This window comes from Ictidomys tridecemlineatus, chromosome 13, assembly GCF_052094955.1.
Source record: "Ictidomys tridecemlineatus isolate mIctTri1 chromosome 13, mIctTri1.hap1, whole genome shotgun sequence".
NCBI classification, from domain to species: domain Eukaryota; kingdom Metazoa; phylum Chordata; class Mammalia; order Rodentia; family Sciuridae; genus Ictidomys; species Ictidomys tridecemlineatus.
This window is the reverse complement of record NC_135489.1, coordinates 54,772,258-54,791,490: the sequence shown is the minus strand read 5'-3', so window position 1 is coordinate 54,791,490 and position 19,233 is coordinate 54,772,258. Positions and strand designations below refer to the sequence as shown.

Sequence of the window (19,233 nt, the reverse complement as noted above, 5' to 3'; positions counted from 1 at the left end):
GACATCGAAGCAGACATAAGACAGAACATGTGGGGCAAAGAAAAATCTTAAACACCCATCTAAAGAAAATTCTTGTGAGAAATACTGAAATGAGGCCATGATGTGTAAATCAAATGAATTCAAAGTGAAGAAATTTAGAGTAAATCAGAAAGAATGCTCAGGCTTGGGATACATTCAGAGTGAAATTTAGCTTTGAGAAGGTATTTTCTTTTGATATTGAATCTCATGGGTAGCTACTTCACTGTTTAATTTTAATTTTAAAGTAGATGATCTGCTAGAAAGCCGTGATGATTAATTTTTGTCAACTGCACAGACAGCCTGGTTATTCAGATTGTAGGATATTGTAAAGAAAGGCTAGGTGAACTTTATAAAGAACTAAGATACAGTGGCTGATATTTGATAATATCATACTTGACATTTCAGCTACAACGCAGTCCAGGGGGCAAGGTGGCTCTTTTTCACAAAGTTACTCTCCTTCAATCTTGTTGCTTTAAAATCTTCCAGGACTGTCCCTGCTGGGGGCAGTGGGTGGGGAGTTGGTGGGGGGGGGGCTGCAGTGGGGGCTAAAAGCTGTATGACATAATCACTTCTGAGGTTAGGTCAGTGGGAGACAGAGCTGGTGTTTAGGTTAAGCAGGTCATCTTCAGCTTAGTTGAGCTGAATTTCTACTTTCTTAGGAAATTTAAACTTTCTTACTGGACTTTCACCTTGAATTGGCCACCCCACTGTCATGGTGTTGTAAGTAGTTTTGATATTTTCCAAGCTTGCTAAAGAATGGGAAAATTTGTACTGGAAGGTTTTATAAGGTATAAAGAATCGTGACATTTTTACTGCTCCATTTTATCCAAGTTTACTAATTATTTTGGCTTCTGAAGTTCTTTTAATATGTATATGAGAGTGCATGCACAATTATTTCAGTGCAGAGACATTTTTAATTCATTTCAATAGCTACATGCTTAATATTTTATACTTATTAAATACTTGAATTACCTTATGACTTATTTTATAATTGAATATATAGTACGTTAATATTTTAGTAATAAGAATGTCTGCATTTTAGCAGGACTTGGTGGTGCACATCTGTAATCCCAGGTACCAGGGAGGCTGCAGCAGGAGGATGGGAAGTTCAAGGGCAGACTGGGCAATTTAGAGAGACCTGATCTTAAAATAGAAATATAAAGGACTGAGGATATATAGCTCAGTTGTAGAGTACCCCTGGGCTCAACCCCTAGTACCACAAAAAAAAAAAAAAAGAAGCAAAGGATGTTTGCTTTTCTGATCCATATTGCATCCTTTTAAAGGGTCAAATTCTATCATTTGGTTCTGTACTCCCACGATGTTAAAGCAATAATCAAGTATTATAACTGCATTTTACTCATTAAGTGTTTAAGGGTGTGTGCTTAGAAAAACTGAGATTGGTAAGAAACTTTTAATCTTGCATGCTTCCGTTGTGAAAATGCGAGATCTGCAAAAGCGTTATGCATAGTTTAGGTAAGAAAATATCAAAGGAAACTTAAAATCCTTTATGGCGAGCAGGAGATGTGGTTTAGAGAGACAGAAGAAGCTTTCTCTAGCAGTAAGGATAACTAATAATAATAAAATCCGAGAGACCTTTTCTTGCCATCCCTAGGCAAAATGGGAAACAAGTTACAACTCATTTTCATAAAAAAAAAAAAAAAATCCGCCTCAACATCCTCTGCCCAAAGCGGAGCGGGCTGTGGTCAGGTGAGCCCTGGTCACGACCCAAGGAGCAGACTCCCCACAAGGTTTAGGCAACTCTGCGTCTCCTGGCCCCAGGCTCCACCAGAACTACAGTCACCCGGGGCGGCAGGGTCAACAGGGCAAATACCTTTTGGGAATCCACCCGCCCCGGTCAAGCTCAGCACAGTTTCTCTTCTTCTCAGCCCACTTTCTCCGCCCACCCTCAAGTCAGATCCCCCCCCCCCCCCCCCCCCCCCGCAGCTGCAGCAGGTCAGCCCGGCCGCTCCGGGTTGGGGATAGCAGTGCCCCTTCCCCGCCCAAAGCGCGAGCGCCGCCGGGCGGCTGCGGGTCCCCGCGGGCTCAGCAGGGCGCCCTCCCTGGGGGAGGGGTCTCGGGCGGTGGAGCGGTGGGACGGCCGGTGGGGAGGGGCCGGGCACCGCAGAGGTATACGCGGGTGAGTGGCCAGCGCGAGGAAGGCGACTTCCTGGAGAGAGAAGCGACCAGCAGTCCTGCTCCGTGCGGATCGGGCCAAACTAGGCCGAGCTTTCTTCCGGGAGCGCACGGAGCTGCGGCGGAGAGATGCGAGGCGGCTGCGCGCCAGGCGCGCTCCTGGCCTCGCTACTTTGGGTCGCAGTGCAGTGCCAGCAGAGAGGTGAGTCCCGCTCCCTGGGCCCGCATTCCTAGCGGGCGGGGACAAAGCCCGTTGCTTTGAGGCTGCCAGAGTCGGTGCGCTCTTCCCAGTTCACTTCGGACTCGGGGCATCGGACACGTGGGTCTCTCGTGGGGTCCCTGCTTGGGGTCTCTGGCAGGGCGGAGAAGAGTTGGTGCCGCCACCCTTGGCGGACGTTGGTAGTTTTTTTGAGGCTTTGGATTTTAACTTTTTTTTGTATAACCACCTTATGAGGTTCTCTTCGCAGCCCATAGAGGCAATGAATGGAGAGGCAGTGTGACCCAGAAAGAGCTTTATTGGAAACAAGTCGGCATGTTGAAAGATGGTTGTCTGTCTCTTTCCATGACCATCTCCGTCTTTGCCTTAAGGAAAAGTATTTTATGTGTGTTTTTTTTTTCCAAGTGAAGGTATGTTTTTCCCAGACAGGTGAACGTCTGGATTGCCCAAGGTTGAGAAAAGTGAAGGTGCACATCTTATCCCCCTCACATGGGTCAGAGTTGCAGTCCAGCCGACCTAAACAAGACATAAGTGATCAAGGTTTCTATGTTGATTAGAGTGTCTTGGGAATGGTTTCTGTTGTGGTCAGCGTTTCTGTCAAGCACCCTTTCAGGTGTGACCTTCTCCAGTACCTTGGGACTAGGAAGTGTTTGGAATGGAGGCTTTCGCGCAGTTCCAGCTAACGTTGGTGTACAGTTAATGTATAAGAGAGGCTAGGCAGTAGCAAAGAGTAACTGAGACTTGGGTTTCAAGATTGGCAAGGAGAGATTCTGTGCGCTTTTACAGGGAGTCACCTCCTCCCTGGCTTTTGGAGGACCTACTGGTCCTAGAGCGTGGTGAAGCCAGCAGTGTTGGGGTGGGGGTGTGTGTGGCGAGAGTGTGGCTCCCGGGAGCGCGAGGAGGCGGGTGGATTTGGCCGGGCTGCTGACCTGGCTGGATGTGGTGCTGCTGCTGACCTGGCTGCTGGTAGGGCGCGGGGAATGAATGGGAAAGGAATTCTGAGTCGCCCTCATTGTTCTGTGGGAAAGTCCGATCATCGCGACCGGGAAAGAGCGGGTTTCTCTGGCCCCTCACCAGCTGTCCTGGACAGCGAGGGTCCGCAAACGGCATCCAGGGCACAGATGTGCCTTCCAAAACCGTGCTCTTTGTGCTGCCCCAGTAAGTGACCAAACCAGCACACCCCCAACTCTTGTTTAAACCGTGGGCATTCGGGAATGAGGGAACCCGCACTTGGCAAGCTCTCCGCCTGCACGGAGACAGCATTGCAAGGTTTGAGGGGAGCATTTTCAGTTTCGACCCAGGCAAAGAGAGAAAGGGAGAGAGAGAAAGAGAGAGAGACTCTCTTCCCTTTTCTACAGACGACCCTAATCCCTGCGCCACACACAGAGTTAAATCTTCCCAGTTCCTTCTTCGCTAGGCGGCCACAAATACTGGTTGAAAACATCTTAAAAGTATGCAACACATGACAGTGGTCTAGTCTCACAAGTACAAATCTCATTTTAAGAAAAATAGAGTTCGAAAGTAGTAGGCGGAATTCGAAATACCCTCGTGGGAAAAACGTGTGTTTGGCCATTGTGCTGAGCTGTGAACTATGCAGAAACGAGACCATCCCATTCATTCAAGCATTCATGATGAAAGCACTGGACCGAGCTGGAGAACGGTGCTTTGAATAGCTCCGCGTCTGCTTAGCGCAGAGCTGGGGCTGGGAGAAGGGGAATTTACATAGTTATCAGAGAAAGAAAGGAGCCAGCCTTTCAAGGGGGGAGAGAAGCCTTTGACTCTGAGAGCCCTACTCTGGTCTGTGAGGTTGCTGAAAGTGAACAAGTCCGGGTTTCCCACAGGGTGGAGAAAGAGCAGCTTTGCCTCAGTTTATTGTTTCAAGAAATTGAAAGTCTTAAGTCCGAGGAGATGCTCTGAATGTTTTCCGTTCCCCCTGTGGGCTGCACATTTGGCGTGGGCAGTTGTGAATGGTGTTTGGAGAAAGTAGAGCCACACGGGGCTTTCCTGCTTTGAGAGATGGCGGAAAAACCACCCAGGGCAGGAGCCTTTGAATCTTTCATGTAGTATTCCATATTTGCCAGTCCACACCGGATCAGCCATCACTGTTCCTAATGAGCATCCTTAAAGGCGTTTTCATTTTTTTAAGAAAAAAAATTGGGGGTCCCTGGTATTATATGGCATGCATGATTAGCAATGTGGCATACTTCAGTCAGTAAAATAATCCTGACCTGCAAATCATGCACTGAGTTAGCTGTATGGGCGTGCTATAATGTATATAGCTAGCTAAGTCTGGCTATGTTGCCCAGGCTGACCCCAGACTCCTGGGCTCAAGCAAATGAGGCCCTGCTTCATTTTGAGTAGTAGCAGAAATTAGGGACGGGCTATTGCACCAAGCATGGTGCTCATAGTTTTGAAACTGATCATTATCTAATAAATTCAGATTACTAGAAATTCTGTCATTTTCTCACCCTCACTGGGTTACTTTACAACTTACTGTGTATCTGTTAATGTGTTAAATTACATAGAATTGCAGTCTTTTCACAGATTGATTCACCATCAATTCTTGGTTTCAAACCATCCTTTGATTTTTTTTCTAAATAAAAAATAGACAATTCCAAGTATAGAAAAATACCTATGGGAAGGAAAATATAATTCTCATAAATGGCATGGTATTCAAATTTAGCATGTAGGTGCTTGACAGTGAGTTGTATGTGCCAGAACAGATTTCAAAGGTATCTTTTTTTCTTTTCTGTAACTGTGTTCTCCAAGTAAGGATAAATTAAAATGTTGATAAGATGATTAAATGAAATAATTCAAGAAAAAATTTTAAGATAGTGTGTCTTACAGGGTTAGCCTTCAACAAACATTATCTATAAGCATCATTATTACTATTTTATAAAGAACTCTGTGGGGTGGCCTTTGCCAAACTATATTCTATGGGATGCATAATCATTTAGGGATTTGGAATCAAATAATTGTGGGCAAAACACCCAGACCTGTCACTTTGACTAGCTGTGACAATGGATAAGTTTTTGGACCTCTGTCTTTTATCTCTTCTCCCACTTCAGCTCTTCTCCTACTTCAGCATCACCATTATTGTGAATTTTCTAGAAAGACCCTCTTGATAACCATTCCTGACCTTATTTAAAACTATTCCCATTTCCTTATCAAATGACTTGGCATTCCCCAGTATAACTTACCTCACTCCCTTTGTGTAACAAGCATGATATGTCCTTTACATGTCACATCCTCTTTCCTGGGGTCTCCATATGGGTCTAGACTCTGCCTCAAAGCCCTCACTTTATAAGATGCACACATAAAATGACAGTGTCATGCTTGGGGGTAAACCAAAGTGGCTGGGACCCTATATGGTGTGCTGTCCTAGAACTGAGAGTCTTTATCTTGGGCACACTTAGATCTGTTCCTGGTTAACCAGTACTCACAGGCACACAGTCTGTGAAGTGCGGATCAGTCTCTTGTTTGGTTTCTAAAGCCCTGGAAAACCTTCTGATCTGGTCCTCTAGATGCTGGAGAATGGTTTAGGTCCCCTCCCTGGACTCCCAGTGCTCCTCGTGCATATGGTATTGTTGTGCTTATCATGGTGTCAAGAATTGGCTCTCTTGTCTATCTCAGCCCCTGACTAGAGATTCTCAAAGGGCAGGGATGGTTTTACTTATATCTGCACATCCTTTGTTTTGCAGTGCTTCTGGCCACTTATCACAGTTAAGCTACATTGAAATTAGTATCTTTATTTAGAAATTGAGTAACTTTAAAAATATTTTCAATAGGATAAATGTACATGGTACCAAATCCAAAAGGTTTTAAGAAGTATTTAGGAGAAAAGTTAACAACACTTGACTCTGTCACCCTCTTTAAAAAAATATTTTTTAGTGCATTGCAGTTATATATAATAGTGGGATTTATTTTAACATATTTATAAATGCACATAACATACTTTTCTTTAGTACTACCTGCTTACCTCCCCTACTCCCTCCCCCTGCTCCCCTTCTACTCTTGGTCTTCCTTGTCTTTATTAATTTTTTAATTTATGCATTATACTTATATGTAAAGGTGGAATGCATTGTGATATATTCATACATGCACATAGCATAATTTGGTCACCTTTATTCCCCAGTCTTGAGCCAGAGCTTTTAGTTTCTTGGGTATCCTTCCATAATATTACTTCATGGAACTTTTAAAAGCAAGCTAGTTATGAAAATCACTTCTTCCTTAATAAGTGTAGGAGAGATATCAGCTGTTTTACAGAGAGGCATGGAACAGTACCTGTCTCCTCCCTGTCCCCTCTCCAGACCAACTTTCTCTATGGACCTCATGCAGGTAAATGTATATAATTGTGGCTTTCTACCTTCCAACTTCTTCCTTCTAAATAGATCTTGCCCAGAAATGAGTTATCAGAGCAGTGTTTCCTAGATCTTTCAGATTTAAAAACTAGATCACTGATTGACTTTGTGACATTGCATTACTTTTAAAACTATTATTCACCATGATGTTAATAAGCTATTTTTGAGCCTAGAAAGAGCATTTACTATATATTTTAGGAGATTTTTGACATAGAGAAATCACATTTGAGAGTAATTCTTGGAAGTTGAAGCATATTAATGAGTTTGCCATAAGTATGACTTATTATTGAAACACTATATTTCAATAATACAGATACTGAAAAACTTAATTTTTAAGAATTCCCAGTGTATAAAGTTAAGCCTGTACCTTAAATACAAACATTGATGAAGGCAACTAGAGAGCACTCTGGAACTTCAGCCATTGGCTGAAGTGTTCAGTCACATTCCTCAGAAATGTTTGGATGAATAAGATAAACCATAATCTCCTAAGAAAGATGAATGTGGTTTATTTATTTGATTGCAAAAAATTCTTTTACTTGTTTATTTCTAAAATACTAATAGACATCCACGGACAATTGAACAAGTCGACACATTGCAAAATTAATGAGAAGGGGGAGAAAACCTTCATAGAAGCAGTTTAGTGAAGGTCATGAACTTTGGTTCTGTTGGAACATGTCTGTCAGGGAGCTATTTTAGCCTCAAACCCCACGTGCTAGCTGGGTTCGTTGCATGTCCTTTATACTGAGCATGATAATCAGTGCCCACGGTAAGCATTTAATAATAAATAGCATAGAATATTTCCACTTTTGTCTTTGTTTTCTCAGGAGACTGGGTCAGGAGAGCCTTCTTTGGGTTAACTTGTTCCCAGTCTTGCTGGGGGGAGAAGGCAAACAATGGAGGCTGTGTAGAGCTTGGTGGATAGCATTCTTGTCTAGGTAAGCATTTATCTCAAAGTGTGAACTCAGAAATGGTGGTGGAGAAATGCCACTGTAACGTCATGAGCATGGTTTAAATGTGTGTGTGTGTGTGCACATTTTTAAAAGAATCAGCTATTTGAAGTTTTAATCTCTTCATTCCAGAAGGTATCTTTGAAGTCCTATCTGTTGACCCAGCAGGCGGTGTGACTTAAATTCTTGTGCCAGACCAACTTCCTACATGGCTTGTGGGAATGTAAAGGGTAGATGGGTATTTATGGAAAGTGCCAGTTTTCTCATTCCGGAAAGTATTTCCTGCATTTTGTTCCTTTGCTCCTTAATTCCTTGAGAATATCAGGAAATTCTCTGTAAGAGTGACGTTAAAGAAGATGCTTAAATTTAGTGGATTATTTTTAGTTACATTTACAAGCCAGCACCACAATGCTGATTGTTATACAGCATACACTGAAATCTCTTCTAGCCTTTTGATAAGGACAGAACTTTACTCATAAAAAAGTGGTTCCCTTGTTATCTCAGGCCCAGGACAAGGAATTCTTCCCTCCTCAGGGTGGCTCTCCTTCCTGATTTCTATCCATTCATGACGTTTTGTTTTCCTTTTTTAGTTACATTGGCTTCATCCTTTTGGATCTCTTATCCAGCTTGTCTCTGTGAGTTTTTATTTCTTATTAAAAATTTCCCAAGTCTTTAGCTTTTGTTTCTGTTTTAGCTTTTGTTTCTGTTCCCACTGCAAACAGCTACCAGCTGTCTAAATTAGGACAACCAGCCAGTGACTCTTAACAGGTCCTGGTGCTAGATAGTGGCCTTTTATTTATTCTAGTCCCACACTGCAATTAGACCAATACTGCTAACATACCACATTTCATCAGGGGCCCCTCTGCCTCATGGGGTTCAGCTCCTCCCCACTTTCTACGTGACCTTCCATGAGCACTCTCTATTCAGTCTCAGCTCCTGGCCTTTCTCCACACCTTTCTCTGTCTTGAGACTTCTGCTTCATTGCAGAGATCGCCTTCCTGTCTAACTGTACAGGGTTTATTAACTTGCAGCTCTGGGGTTTTTGTGGCATGACTCCCTTGCCTAAAAATTAAGCTGACCACTCATGCATAGCCCAAGTCCTGCCCAAGGACAGCCTTGTTCATGATGGCCTGTGTCAACTCTCTCGTTCTGAATTTGTGTGGTATTTTCTGATAAGTTGGGGTTCCCATTCAGTCATAGTAGCCCTCCAATCCTCTTTTGGATGGATTTCCAAGAATGCCATCAGTTAGGGTGGGAAAGAAGGGACATTTCTCCTTCAAAGGTCAAAACCACAGCTTCCAGTGGTTTTTTTTTTTTTTTAATGCATAGATAACTCAAAAGCATGGGGTCCTGGTACTGGGACCAGAATCATTGGTGGTGAGAAGTAGTCATGCCCACTGTTGCATATGGTGGAGATAAAGAACTAGATGATCAGAGTATGCTTTCATGAATTATCTGGTTTATTCAACGTTCCTCTGATTCATAGTGCTTACAAAGGGGGAGAATAACAGGACCAAACCTCACAGGAAACACATTCCATAGATGAGGTGCCTCAGCCACATGAGGAGTGAGTTCCAAAGTTGCTAAATTCCAGTTACTCCATTAGGATGTAGCAGGCCTCTGGGGGAAGTCAAGTCTAGTTGAAGTTTGAGGTGGACCTTGTATGAGGGTTGTTGGGAGAAGCTGGCTTCTGAGACACTATGAGGAGCTTGGATGCCAGAGGGAGGTAGCACTGGTGCTCCATGGTGAGGGGAACAGAGCCTGCCCTGTTGCAGCCTGAGCTCTCAGAGTGTTGGCCAAACCCTCGAGTTTATATGTGTTTGAAGTCCTGTAGACGAGGCCAGTAACTCACATAAAGGGGACCAATAAAGTCCATTCCCAAGGGAAGGAAGCTCACTTGAAGTTCTCACACATGGGGTCTTATAAGATGTCCATTCTTAAACAAAACAAAAGGAAAAACAACAACAACACCACACATACACAAGCTCCAAAATCAAAACCCAAAACATCTTATAGCAAACTGTGTGTTTAGTATTGCTTAGAGATGCGTTAATCTCCAGAGGTAGCAGGCCCATAAAACCTGTACCAACTTGCTGGATTGCAACCCAGTCCTGCACCCTGGCCCTTCTCTCAGGGCCCTTTATCCTCCTAGATTTCCCATCACCTGAGGAGATTGCAGTTTTGTGGGTCAGAGTAGGATTAGAATCTATATTTCAAAAAACCTATTCCCTTTCCATGTACAAGACATTGAGACCTTCCCAATTGGTCTTCAAGCTGACTCTATTGCCTTAATTATTTGTTTCCAGAGCTACCTTAGCCACCTGGCTGACTTTCCATCCTGGTTGCTATATCCTGGGGGGTGGGGTTGAGGCTAGCACACTTTCCCCATTCCTCAAAATGCTTGGCTTAGGAGCTGGGGATATAGCTCAGTTGGTAGAGTTCTTGCCTCACATGCACAAGGCCCTGGGTTCAATCCCCAGTACCATGAAAAAAAAAATGCTTATTCTACACTTTCAGCTCTTTTAGTCAGATCTCTAACTCCAAATTTTCTTAGTTTTGCATAATATTTTCTCAACCCTTTATAGTTCCAGATCTGGTATCAGGGCAAACTTCTGTTCATTCTAGAAGTTTGGAGTGGGGAGAATTGGTGATGTTCATGCACACGTGACATGCCTTTGGAAGAAAATCGGCCACTTTTCTTTAAGGGAGAGGGCATTTTTTGTTGTTTATTTATTTATTTTTTTAAGACAGGGTCTTGGGCTGGGGATGTGGCTCAAGCGGTAGCGCGCTCGCCTGGCATGTGTGCAGCCCGGGTTCGATCCTCAGCACCGCATACCAACAAAGATGCTGTATCCACCCAAAACTAAAGAATAAATATTAGAATTCTCTCTCTCTCTCTCTCTCTCTCTCTCTCTTTAAAAAAAAAAAAGACAATGTCTTGCTGTATTCCCCAGGCTAGTCTTAAATTCCTGGGGTGAAGCCATAATCCTACCTCAGCACCCCAATGACTGTGAGTACAGTTGTGCTCCCCCACCTGAGAATGAGCATTTTAAGAAGTTACGACTTTCTTGGGGGAAAATGCTATTTCCTTGTGGGATTGCTATCATTTCTATTCAGTTCTAATCTTCTCCTGTGTCCGCCATTCATATATTCACTTGGGTATCCCAGCCCCCAGCACATGCTGGGTCTTGCCTGATGCCCTGTCCCCTCCAGTTGTGTTCGGGGTGGAACCTCCAGAGCCCAGTTCTCAGCTGTCTTTACTATGAATCCAGAAACACAAGGCTCTTTCTTGACCTTCTTGATGAATTTGTTTTGAAGTCCAAGTAAATAAAAAGTGTATACATCAAAAGGAATTCTCTTCATCAGAAATCATGCTCAAAGAAGGAACTGAGAGATTAAAGTCCCAGTGGTGGAAGTTAACATCTATGTTTTACTTACTTACATTCGAGTTTTGTGTTCACAGAGAAATGAATAGGCCGAGTCACGGGGCTCATGGGGAGGCAGAGAGGTGCTCAGCACTACAGAGGTTGTCACGTTGAACTTGCAGGATCAGCTTCTAGACCAGACACCACTGTTGGTAGATGGCTATGACCCTTGACCCTTGGCCTTCTTTTCTTTGGAGACCTCAGAGGTCACCAGCTTGTCTGGCTCTTTGTGCACCAGGAAAGCACATTCAGTGACATAAAATTTTCCTCTGTGGGCTGGCTCATAATAAAGTCAATGTCAGGGGTTATAATTTATTTGACCTAACATTTAAAAGGTGCTCCCCAGGTGATTCCACTGTGCAGCCAGGGTTAAGAACCACACAGTGAATTTACTGTGTTGGTGAATGAAGCCACACCGCAATTCATGACAAGGGACAAGCAGGAAGACCTGAGGTGGCCCTTCACTTGTCCTTGGGGTGCCTTTGCACATAACAGATAAGGAATCCTCAGACCCTGGCCCACTTGCCTAGCCCACATCATGTCTGCTTCATGCTCTTCCCTCTGCTCCTTGAAGTGGGGATTCTAACACACCTCAGGGGTAGGCACCATCGTTGCACTTAGAACCCAGGTCAGAGAAATCACTCAGAAAGTCAGTTCCTTGTTCTTATCTCCATAGCTGCTGGTGCAGTGTTTTTCATTTGGCAAGTGATCAGTTGATGCTTAATTGTGCTTGTGTTTGAATGAGCATAGTCGCAAACTTGGTCACTTGCCAAGGGCCTTCTTTATTTAAAAAGCCTCCTGCTGGGCATGGTGGCACACTTCTGTAATCCCAGCCACTTTGGGGGCTCGGGCAGGAGGATTGCAAGTTCAAGGCTAGTCTAGGCAATTTAGGGAGACCCTGACTCAAGATAAAAACTAGAAAAGAGCTGAGGATGTAGCTCAGTGGTAGAGTGCCTCTAGATTCAGTTCCGGTAACTTCCCTACCCTCAAACCCTCTTCCTGATCAAATATGACCCTGAGAGTCTGGGTATGTTGCTAGATTAGGTAGTTGACTGAAGTGTTCATAAATACCTTCTATATTCAGTCATCGTTCTGTGCCCTGTCAACTCTTTTCCTGATGCATTTAAATGAACTACAAAAGGCAATGGAGTCTTTTCTCTGGTTTAACCAGAGAAGCTCCTTCTCTTCTGAACCAGCTTGCTAATTAGTATTCACTTGCACCTTATCTCAAATCTGTTGCGGCAAAGTCTAGTGGTCTGTTCACCTAGTGCTCCTGGCCTTCTTGGGTCTTGCTTTCAGTGGTGGACCCGTCAGGCACTTGTTTTTCTGGTCTCCTTCCAAAATTTTATTATTCTTTCCTTTCTAGCTTCATTGAACAAAATAAGAGCCATTCTTTGCCCATCCCCGATGCACTGTTTGGGTGTGTGCTTACATGCACGCACCACCTATACTGACCTTGAAGCCCAGCTCTCCACCTGGCTTCCCTGCTGGAGGTGCTTGGTGAGGTATTGCACTGACCAATCCACCAGACTCTGGAGCTGGACTCCTCTGCTGGGGTAAGGTGGGTTCTTCTGGAAGGGCCCACCCAGCTGCAAGTGCAAAGGGTTTACCAAGACCCCAGGACACTGATGGCATCTGAAGTTCCCCATAGTGAGTGGACTGTGAAACTGATCTTATCATCTATCCCTGATCATGGGTTCTCACTCTACTGAGCAGGGCTTACTGGGACCTCTAATCTGACCTGTTCAGACCTCCCATAGCCTCTTCTCCCATACTTTGGGCATTCGGTAATGGCTGTGATTCCCACAACTGTGAGCCCTGAACACTGTTCTTACCCTTTAAAAGCTCTTTTCATTTCACCCATGGTGCTTTGATTTATTCCAGCCCACTCCACATTCCTCTTGCTGCTTCCCTAGCAATTTGTCTGTACATCTGACCAGCACGTTATATTTTGTAACTGTTTGTTAACTTGCTTGTCCTTGAGAGTAGAGATATTTTGGCTATGTTTCTAATACAGAGTGCAGTGCCCAGCATTCAGTGCCAATTCTGCAAAGGTTTGTTGCAGGAATGAGTGTTGTAATGCTGATAAGCAACAGGGATTAGTGAGGAGGGACTCCAGTGGGCATTTAACTTTAGATACCCAGAAATCTGGGCATTGGATTGGGGAAGTCACTGAGGAAGCAAAGGAATAATCTCCTGGGAAGGGGCTGGGGCCAGCTCAGGAAGACTGTGAGACTTCCATGGGGCACCCAGACAGAATTTGGAGACAGAGAACAAGGAAGAATCCAGGTAACCCCACTAGGGCCGAGAGAGCGGGTATGTGTTTTGGGGACCAAGGCCTTAGCTCACATTCTAAATCAGAACATGTGATCAGAGGCTCCCTAGCAGCAGAAATATGTTCTGAAGCTGTCTGTTCTCGTGGGTGGGGTCCATATGTGAACAGGAAAGAACCCTAGAATATGATAACAAGGACAGCCTTGATGACGGTCCTTGTGAATTTCTTTTTTTTTTCTTGTAATTGAATTAATATTTACTGGTTTTGAGTTTCGTTCATCCTTCAAACTCAGATTATATTCAACAAAACTTATTTCTAGACTTGGAGCCAGTTCATTAACTCATGTGGTCCATAATGTGTCTTGGGTTTCTAGCATGTGCCACATACTGGTGACAAGTGGCCTGTCCACCCCCAATACTTGCAGTTAAACAAGCATGAGGAATGCCTAGGAATCGACTACGTCAGTTCAGATTTGGCAGGGACTTGTGTTTCTGGACGTCTCGAATCCCAGTGTAAGTGTGCTTACCTGCTGAGAATAGTATCATTGTCAACAGAAGACGACTCTTTTTTCCCTCATGTAATTTTGTTTTAATGGGTCCCATAATTCCTTCACAGATTTTTGGTTCAGTTGTGTCCATTAAAAAGTACACGGTATAAAAACTCATAACTTAGAAATGCCTCTGACCCTCCACCCCCAGACAACAACAACAACAAAAACAGCATTCTCCTTACCTGCTGAAGGTGCTAGGTATCATCATTCTTATCATTAGCCAGCCTTTTTCTATGGATGTTAACCTTCAATGGCCAGTTGAGCCAAATGGTTCTGAGATGGTTCTTTCACCTCTGATTCATGCTGGGATGGCAGATTAGACTTCATTCCTGTTCATTCAGCCTTCTGAGCTTTTGGGGAAGACCCAAGGACCTTACCTGCTCCAGCAGCTTTGTCTCTGCTTTGGTGACATCCACAGCAACTGTCTGATATCACCAATAGCAAACATGGAGGTCCAGAGGTGCTCACAACACACTCGGGCTCTTTAGGAACCATGTCATTATATCAGCATCACCAGACTGCAAGTATTGGGACCATTTCCAATTTCTCTAGAGAATAGTGATCAGTCCACAACTATGGAATGCTTCATGAGTTTGTGTGCCACTCCTGTGCAAAGTCTGCACATGTTTTCCCTAATAGAAAGAGGGAACCCAGAGAAAGAGAATTAAACACTCCATTTCTACTGCAGAGAGTCTCCTTTTAGTTTAAAGAATGTGTCGTCAGGGTACTTTGTCATGTGTGACTTCAGACTTGAATTCGTTGACCAGCTTGCTGGCATTTGCTGAATTGTCATATTTTCACATAAAATAGAGATGTTCTCAGGGAACTCTACCTGCCTGGTTTTAAAGGACTTTGTTTAAGTGGGAGAACAGCTGTTCTCCTCCAAGCATCCTGACCTAAGACATCCTCCTCTTCACAGGAACAGAACAAAGGCATACAGAATTTATGTCCCAGATGGATTTGTGTTTGATACACATCACTTATGAATGAATGAAAGGCTGGCCTATTCTCTTTAGAAATATGAGCATAATATCTCCTGTGTCTTTTCTGGGTTCTAACTTTGTTGCTCTAGTTTTAGTTATTATAACTGACTGCATTAAAATGGGCCTTATTTTGTATGGTCAAACTTTCCCTCAAAATTTGTGCATCGGATGGTTTTTGTAAATAAGATCATTTCAAATTCAATGTTAAAATAATATTTGAAGGAAACAGCTAGGAAAGAAAATAAACAACACTTTGATTATTGTTGACTAAACGTAAACCACATTAGTTATGCTATACAAAATGTTTAGAATTTGGAGGCACGTTAAGATTGGCTACTCCCCTACAGTCTGACCAGTAATGATCATGAAAGTGTTGCTTGGATCAAACATGGACTTACTTGGTAAACATTATTAACATACTTCTATTAGTGGACAGGTCCAAAATAAGTCATAGGCTATATCCTTTAAATTTGATTTTTGAAATAAGTAGTGTACATCATTCAACTTTGTTTGCTTTTCTAAATTATTTTGATTGTTCTAGCAGTTTCCACTAGTAGCAGCCTGCCAACTTCTATAAAAATACTAGCTGAGATTTTTCATAGCCTCTGGATTGACACTATAGATCCATTTGTAGAGAATTGCTAACAATACCGTCTTCCTAGCTATGCATAAGAAATATCTCTTCATTCATTTCAATCTTCTTTAATTTCTCTCAAACAGTTTTGTAGGTTTGGTCTTGAATTTATTTTGTTTAACCATTTTCTTAAATATTTTGTTCTTTTTTGGAAACAAAACAGAATGAAACAGGATGAATGGAGATCTGATCTAACCCAACTTGTGTGGCTGTCATGTTTCCGGGACTTCGTTGTTACACATTTGGCTGGTCCAGCTGTATGTCACTTGCCCCTGCTATGATCAAAACTTCAGGCTAGCTCAGCTGTGAGCTTTTCTTTTTCATGTCTGCCTAGTTTATGACTTTTGCTGACAGCATCATTGGGCACATGCTTTTCCCGTCTGTTCCAAATCAAACCAGTGATCTTCAGCACTGAAGCTGCTGTCTTTCATAGCCATCCCTGGCCTGGTAATTTACTAGCCCCAGATGGAAGGCCCCAACTGAAAGGCCCTTCTCACCCACTTGTTTTCCCTGAAATTTTAGAAGCCTTTCATGAACAGAAGATTCCCAATTTAATATTTGTTTTCATTTGTTAGAGTTCTGAAATGGTTGTATTTTGAAAAGTTTATCCATTTACACAGTTGATTTGGGAAGTGGGAATTTGTTAACCCCTTTACTCTATAGTAGACAGAGGTCCCTCTGAAATATTTAGTTGATAGAGCTACTCTGACTATCATGGATTTCTCCAGTTAGAAACCATTTTTGATATTCACCCTGCCATTAAGAATCCACCAATTTGACAAATGATCCATTGCTGATATTTTTCATGCTAATTAGCAAAGTTTAGGTGATGGTGGAGATAGGTAACAGGTGGCTTTGGAATATGGCAAGTATTCTCAAGTGGAATATCAGCTGATTTTTATGTGCATTTAGTACTAGCAGTAGCTTAACCTAAGTCTGTTTGTCATACACACACACACACACACACACATGATCACAGGCTTTCTACTGATGTATCTTGAAGTTAATTTCATAGATGGCACCAGTTACCATTTGTGCTCAACTGGATTTTCATCTTGAATCAAATCTCAATTTATGGGGCTGGGGGTGTGGCTCAAGCGGTAGCATGCTCCCCTGGCATGCGTGCAGCCTGGGGTTCCATCCTCAGCACCACATACAAAGATGTGGTGTCCGCCAATAACTAAAAAATAAATATTAAAAATTTCTCTCTCTCTCTCTCTCTCTCTCTCTCTCTCTCTCTCTCTCTCTCTCTCTCTCTCTCTCTCTCTCTAAAAAAAAATCTCAGTTTATGTCCTCAGTTTGAATCACGGTCAACACAATCGAACTCAGTGGAAATTTTGGTCCCTGAGAGAAAATGGATACCAACTCCAAAGAAGTGCTGTATTGGCAGCTTGGGACCATAGCAGAAGCTTAAAGGAAGGGCTGACATTCTCCAGTAAACAGACCACCTTTCAGGGCTACACCCTGGGGTCTAGAGGAACTGCCTTGGGAGGTCCAGGTGCTCATCAGGAGAGGGCAGAGCACAGGGAGAAGAAGTTTGGAAAGCACACTTTAGAACCCAAAGCCAGGAACACCCCATTCTCTACGTGCACCACAGTGAGGATTGTGGTCAAGATAATTCATTTGGTTTTTACTGGTTTGTGTTAAAAGGAAACACATTAAAAAGATGTATATAGGTGATTTATGAAAGTAGTCTATTAATGGGGTCCAGCTTGAATTTTCATTCCTTTATTACTAAGTTAAATACTTCATTTAGTAAAGAAAGTATTTTAGTGTATTGGTTTTGAATTGAGTGAATTTTCCTGCTAGTATTATCATAAAAATATAATACAGAGAAGTACTTAGAAAATCAAAGGAAAATAATTTTTAATATCTGATTTCAACAAGGGCCAGAGAGAGAGAGAGGGAGAAAGATGGGGAGTGGGGATGGTAAGAATGGGAGCTCATGCCCCAGGAACATTGTTCTGGCCTCCAACTTCCAGGCTTCTCTGGAGCCCACCCTATGTGACTAGCCCTGGCTTTGCCATTAGAGGTGCTCTTGCAAACACTTACTGCTTCTGTTACCCAGACCTGCACCCTCTCCTGGAAACTCAACACTCAAGGCCCTCAGGAAACAGCTTACTGGTTTTTACAATTTCTTCAAAAAAACTGGCCAGAGATTTTGATAGCAGTTAGAGTGAATTTATAGATTAGTGTGAAAATTATGAACAATATTGTCTATTTCTGAATAAGAAATGTCTTTTCATTCAGATCTTTAATTTCAGAGAATTTCTGTCCTATTTAACATGTTGGTGCTGAATTTATTTCATTCCATATTTTTCTTACATATTTTATTCTTTAGGATTTAAAGGCCTAGGAGATCCATGAATTCCTGGTGTGAGCTCTGGCTTTGTGGGGATGAGGCCTGGACCATGCCGGTTTCCTTAGTAGATTTGCCTGGTTGATGCTTAGTGGACCTTGTTCATAGGAGCCCTTGAAGTTTTTCCCTCTTAACAATATGCCAGAAGCCTTGCTTTTCACAGAAGCACCCTGTCCCTCTAAAAATAGTTACCAAAAGTCTCCCAGACTTGAATGCAGAATGGGGAATCTGCAGTTATGGTTAGTTAGCGACAGAAAACTTTTGGAGAAGATGTGGCCAAACTTGGCTGAACTCAGAGTGTTGAGCTGGAAACAAACCCAGGAAATCATACACTCTCTTCAACTCAAAGTACCATCCCTTGGTGAGTATCCCAGTCCCAGCCCAGAATGACTGCAACAGAATCTGCATTTCCACCAGATCTGCCAGTGGTCTGTGAATATGAAAGTTTGAGAAGCCTACTTGAATTCTCAGTTCTCCCTGCTGTGTGCATGGTTCACTCATAGTTTTCTTATTTGTGGATGCCAAGGGTCATCTTCCTTGGATATTATCACTTCGACCCTAGATCATTTTAGCATTTTCATAACCACTGTCTTCATTTTGTGAAAAAAAGTTCTTCCTTATTTGCAGGGGGCTTCTTTTCAAGACCCCAGGGGATGGCTGAAACCTCAGATAGTACCAAGACCTATATATATAGATATATGTTTTTTTCCTGTATATACATATCTATAATAAGTTTAATTCATAAATTAGGCATGGTAAGATATTAAAAACCATAATTGGTAACAATTATAAAAAATTGTAACAAGATTTTGTCACACTATTTAAAATGACACACAATTTAAAACTTCAGAATTGTTTACTTCTGGAATTTTTCCTTTAATGTTTTTGGACCATGGTTGACCACAGTTAACTGAAATAGTGGAGAGTAAAATCTCAGATAAGGGAGTGAGTACTGTATACCCGTAGCCAGGAACCATGACATCTTTTCTGCCTATGCTATAGCTATGCTGTGCTCACAGATGGGTTTGGGGAGAAAAGTAGAAGGTGCTGCATTTGTCCCTTTAAAACTTACTCTGGATTTTTTTTGGACACTATTGCAATTTCATTAATTCTATGACCCCCTATATTCATTTCTCATACATTTGATGAATCATTTTCTGCAAGACTTAAGATAGCACAGCAGCAGAAATGGACAAGTTGCTATGATACAGGAGAAAAAATATGAATCAGAAGTATGACATGTGATGTACATATGTAGTATGATACATGTAGTGTGTAGAATAGGCATCAAAAGAAATAGAATTGAAGAAAGAGAGAAAGGTCATTTTGGG

The 19,233-nt window shown here is 42.6% G+C and overlaps 1 protein-coding gene across 1 annotated transcript in view; it reads left to right on the top strand.

Annotated features, from left to right (window-relative positions):
• The first annotated feature begins 2,019 nt into the window (after positions 1-2,019).
• Lama1 (laminin subunit alpha 1) overlaps positions 2,020-19,233 on the top strand; it is a 150,274-nt gene continuing 133,060 nt past the window's right edge. Inside the window, exon 1 of the mRNA XM_078030367.1 lies at positions 2,020-2,353. Coding sequence (XP_077886493.1) covers positions 2,281-2,353 — 73 coding nt within the window. The 5' untranslated portion in view covers positions 2,020-2,280. The remainder of the gene's footprint in view (positions 2,354-19,233) is intronic.